Below are 5,399 nucleotides of genomic sequence, written 5' to 3' on the forward strand. Positions count from 1 at the left end.
GGTGTGAGATTTTCCAAAAGCTTTAGGTTTTTTTTGTGATTTTATTGCACGGCGAAGAGGTGAAATGTGATTTTTTGACCCCATTTCAGGAAGTTTTGGTTATTCCAGGCAGCCAAAATTCCATTTTCCAGGCTGACTGGTGTCTCCTGCTTCTGCAAAGCTGTTCCTCCATCCAGCTCCAAACATTTTGAAGAAATATTTCCTTTATTTTTTTTCAGTTTATTAATTCYCTTTATTTATAGTTTATTAATAAAGATTTATTCCTTAATTAAAGTTTATTAATTATTATAGTCCTTTCCCTGCCAGGCCACGACTTCCAAATGCAGAGGCACGACCAAGAAAAGGTAAAAAAACTGGATTAATTCTCTTTCCTTCAACCCACGATGCCGAGAAGAACTGAAATTCAGCCAGGAAATATTTCATTTCCCATTCCTAATCCCAAATATTTCGCTCAGGGGGAACATTTGGGGTGGGGAATGATTTTGCACTGAAGGGGTGAAGTTTCTTTTTGGGGGGAAATGAAATCGCGTCGCAGGAAACGCCACCCAAACTCCATCCAAACTCCATGCAAACTCCCTTTACCCTTTCCAAAAATTGACAGAAACTGCCTCAYGCTCTCAATTTGCTCAGGGGGGAATTTTTGGGKTYTTTTTCCCYGTTTTCTTACCGGGATTTGCTGGATTTCGCCGGTGTTGGTRATGATTTGCTGCATCACTTGCATGGTTTGGCCGCTGCCGCTCTGAGCCTGCTGGCCCTGGCCCTGGGGCTGGGCCTGGACGATCTGGACCTGCTGGCCCTCACCCACCTGCATGGTCACGGGGGTGGTCTGGGGACAAAAAATAATGGGGGTGAGGATTTGGGGAAAAAAATAATGAGTATGAGGATTTGGGGGGAAAAAAATAATGGGGGTGAGGATTTGGGGAAGAAAAAATAATGGGGATGGGGATTGAGGGGTAGTCTGGGAAAAAGAAGGGATGAGGATCTGGGGATGGGCTGCAAAAGGCAGGAATAGGGCAGGAATGACGTTTGGGCCAGGAAAGATGGGGATGGCCCAAGGAAGTGGCCAAGGTGAGGGAAGACAGGGCTGGGGCACGCTGGGGTGGTGGAAGGCCCTGATCGTGGAATGGGATGAGCTTTCAGCTCTTCTCAATGTAATCCATGCCATGGATCCCATCCCATCCCATCCCATGGATCCCAATGCAACTCAACCGAGCCCATCCCACCGCATCACAACCCAAACCTAACCTTAACCCAACTTTAATCCATCTCAATCCATCCCAACCCAATTCAACCCATCTCAGCTCATCCCAACTCCATCCACATCAACCAAACTCAACTCATCCCATCCCAAATCAACTCAACTCAATCCAACTCAGCCCATCCTATCCATCCCATATTAACCCAACTCAATTAATCCCATCCCATCCCATCCCATCCCATGGATCCCATCCCATCCCACGGATCCCATCCCACGGATCCCATCCCATCCCATCCCATCCCATCCCATGGATCCCACCCCACCATTCCCACACCGTCACCGATTTCCCCGAGCACTCCACCCCGAGTGGAGCTTTCCCTGTGCCCCGCTCTGACCTGGCCCTGCTGGGGCTGGGCGATGATGATCTGGCCCGGTTGGATGGTGGTGGTGGCCGTGGTGGTCTGCTGGCCCTGCTGCTGGCCCTGCACCTGCACGGCTGCCGGCTGCTGCGCCAGGGTGAAATAATACTGCACGGGCTCGGCCGGGGTGACGGCCTGGCGCACCTCCTCCTGCCGGAAAACACCGGGAAAACGCCGGGAATTGGGATGGGAACGCAGCCCGGACCCACCCCATTGCAGAATATCGTCCCCAAACACATCCCGTGGGAAAGGAGATTTAATGTCATCCTTGGAAGAGTTTAATTGAGAAATGAGAATTTATTCAGCGCCAGGGAAATTGGGAGAGCTCCCAATAAAATGTGGGTAAGGGTGGAGTCGTCACCGAGGTGGAGTCGCTACCAAGAGGATGAGGAGGAGGAGGAGGAGGAGGAGGAAGAGAAGGGATAAAATCACCAGAGATGAAAGCCACTGAATTTCCTCATCTGTGAATTCCAGCACAGAAAAAATTGTAAATGCCCTGAGAATTGTAAATGTACCAGGAATTATAAATGCAGCAGGAATTGTAAATGCAGCATGAACTGTAAATGCACCAGCAATTGTAACTGCAGATGCAGCAGGAATTGCAAATGCAGCAGAAATTGCAAATGCCTTGGGAATTGTAAATGTTCCAGGAATTGTAAATGCAGCAGGAATTGCGAATGCATCAGGAATTGTAAATGCTCTGGGAATTGCAAACAATCTGGGAATTGGAAACATCCCAGGAATTGTAAATGCAGCAGGAATTGCAAATGCTCTGGGAATTGCAAACACTCTGGGAGTTGGAAACACCCCAGGAATTGTAAATGCAGCAGGAATTGCAAATGCCTTGGGAATTGCAAACATTCCAAGAATTGCAAATCAGCAGGAACTGTAAACACCCCAGCAATTGCAACACACTGTGAATTGGAAACATCCCGGGAACTGTAAATGCAGCAGGAATTGCAAATGCCCAGGAATTGTAAATACTCTGGGAATTGTAAATGCATAAGAATTGCAAATACCCAGCAATTGCAATTGTAAATGCAGCAGGAATTCCAAATGCAGCAGGAATTGTAAATATATCAGGAATTGCAAATGGACTGACCAGGAATTGCAAACACACTGGGAATTGAAAATGCTCTGAGAACTGCAAATACATCAGGAATTGCAAACACCCCAGGAACTGTGAATGCAGCAGGAATTGCAAATGCTCCGGGAATTGTGAATGCCCTGGGAATTACAAATGCCCCAGGAATTGCAAAGGTACCGAGAATTTTAAATACCACAGGAAAACCGATGGAGCCTCCTCATCCCTCTCCTGAGCCACATTCCCACCCCTCCACGCATCTCCGATGCCAAACCCCCAATATCAAACTCCACAGATCCGGCGCTCGCTGCTGTGCCCGCGATCATCCATCCCAACCCCGTTATCAATCCCCAAATCTCAGCACTGGGAAGCACTGGCACTGACACTTTTTTCCATCTCGGCAACAAAAATCCCCTCCTGAACAACGAAATCCCAACATTTTTGGAGGTTAAGGGACACAGTGAGGTGTGATATGAATTCTTGAGCTCCCGGCCACCAGCACCGCCACTTTCCCGCATCTCAGCACAAAAAACCCCTCTTGATCAACAAAATCCCAAAATTTTTGGAGGTTAAGGGACCTGGCGAGGTGGAATAAGAATTCCTGAGCTCCCTGCCACCAGCAGTGCTGCTTTTTTCCATCTCAGCAGCAAAAAATCCCCTCCTGATCAACGAAATCCCAAAATTTTTGGAGGTTAAGGGACACAGCAAGGTGGAATCAGAATTCCTGAGCTCCCTGCCACCAGCACCGCCACTTTCCCGCATCTCAGCACAAAAAACCCCTCTTGATCAACAAAATCCCAAAATTTTTGGAGATTAAGGGACGTGGCGAGGTGGGATTGGAATTCCTGAGCTCCTTGCCACCAGCAGCGCTGCTTTTTTCCATCTCAGCAACAAAAATTCCTTCCTGACCAACAAAATTCCAGAATTTTCAGAGGTTAAGGGACATGGAGATGTGGAATCGAAATTCGCTCTCCCTCCATTCCACCACCAGCACTGCTTTTTTCCATCTCAGCAACAAAAATCCCCTCCTGACCGATGAAATCCCCAAATTTCCAGAGGTTCCCGAGCTCCTCGAGGNATCTCAGCAACAAAAATCCCCTCCTGACCGATGAAATCCCCAAATTTCCAGAGGTTCCCGAGCTCCTCGAGGTGGTTCCAGGACGTTCAATCCATGGCAGAAGGCGTAAACAATCCTCTCCCAGCCAGCTCGAGTTCACAGCTGAGAGTGTAGGATGTTTACACGTGCTACAACATGGCACTTTTCCGTCATTCCAGGCTTTTTTGGGGTTTTTTTTTTTGGGATTTTTCTCACGGATTCCACTTTTCAGTCGATCCAGCTGGGTGGGAAAAGGAAAATTTGTGTTTGAGGAGARCGGTGGGTGAGGGTTGGGTGAGTATCGAGTGACAAGTTTTGTTTGCTCAGAAGTTGTTTTTTTAGGAAGGAGAAAATATCAGATTTCCCAGCAGAAAATCCCACTATTCCAATGGAAATTCCAATGATTCCAGATGGAAACTCCAATATTTCAAATGGAAATTCCCACGATTCCAATGGGAATTCCTATGGAAATTCCAATGGAAATTCCTATGGAAATTCTTATGATTCCAGATGGAAATTCAATGATTCCAATGGAAACTCCAATGGAAATTCCAATTATTCCAGCTGGAAAAAAAACTTCAAATTTGCCTTCCCCCATTAAGAAGAGCGACTGTGGAGGCAGTTTTGCCTTTTAATTAACACCAAATTAACGAGTTTGGGCGAAACCGTGAGGATTCCTGCCAATATTTATGTTTTAGGGATTTTCCTGGATATTTTGGGATATGAAAAAGGGTTTTTTTTTCCTTGGATTTCAGGATATTCTGGGAATAAGGATGAGCTTGGATCCCACGGAGCCATCCCAAAGCTGAGCTCTGAATTTTCCCTTCAGTTGCTGCTCCGGGAGCACCACGAGGACAATTCCAGGCACAAAATCCCCAAAATTCRCTCTCTGCACTTGGASAAGACAGAATTTTCCACATTTTCCAGGATTTGGAGACAAAAAAGCAACAAAAAATCCACATGAAAGATGAAATTCCGTGCTGAAAGGGTCCCAAATTCCCGTTTTTTGGCACGACCCGGATTTTTCCACGCCGCAAACCTTCAGCAAGGAGCTGTCACAACCATTTTTTTAAAATATATTGTTTTCAATTCTTCTTTTTTTGATTGCTGACCATTCCGGGAGCAGAATTATCCAACCAGGGCCTTGATGGGAATCCAGATTTTTTCTTTTGAATCCAGGGAAATTCAGAAGGAAAAGCCGAAAGCAGCAGCCTGCCGCTGTAAACATCCGACTGAAAGCTCCTTCCAGAACCTTCCAGCTTCCAGTCAAGGATGTTTACAGAGGCACTGACTGCCCCAAAGGACGCAGAATGGGGATTTTTCATCAAAAAGTAAAAAAAATTCAGAAAAAAATGGGGTTTTTTAAAAGTTAAAAGGTTTCCCGCTGGTACCGTTTGGGGTTAGAGCCATTGAGGAGTTTGGTTTGTTGGTCAAACTTGTGTGGAGCTATTTCCACCCAAATCCAATGGGTTTTAATTTTATTTTTATTAATTATTGATGATTTTTATTATTTCTTTAAGAATTAAAAAACTCTGAAATTGAAAAATTAAAAAAACCTGAAACTGAAGAATTTAAGAAAACCATCTGGGATCAGAACCATTC

General features: G+C 45.9%; 1 protein-coding gene across 1 annotated transcript in view; it reads right to left on the reverse strand.

The window, feature by feature from the left end:
* Positions 1–383: 383 nt before the first annotated feature.
* The window catches only part of NFYC (nuclear transcription factor Y subunit gamma), a 6,329-nt gene continuing 1,313 nt past the window's right edge, over positions 384–5,399 (reverse strand). Inside the window, exons 2-3 of the mRNA XM_057388653.1 lie at positions 1,594–1,767; positions 384–826 (exon numbers count right to left, since the gene is read on the reverse strand). Coding sequence (XP_057244636.1) covers positions 452–826; positions 1,594–1,767 — 549 coding nt within the window. The 3' untranslated portion in view covers positions 384–451. The remainder of the gene's footprint in view (positions 827–1,593; positions 1,768–5,399) is intronic.

Source organism: Malurus melanocephalus, unplaced genomic scaffold (assembly GCF_030028575.1).
Source record: "Malurus melanocephalus ecotype Western Australia unplaced genomic scaffold, MMel_1.1 scaffold_2241, whole genome shotgun sequence".
Classification (NCBI taxonomy): domain Eukaryota; kingdom Metazoa; phylum Chordata; class Aves; order Passeriformes; family Maluridae; genus Malurus; species Malurus melanocephalus.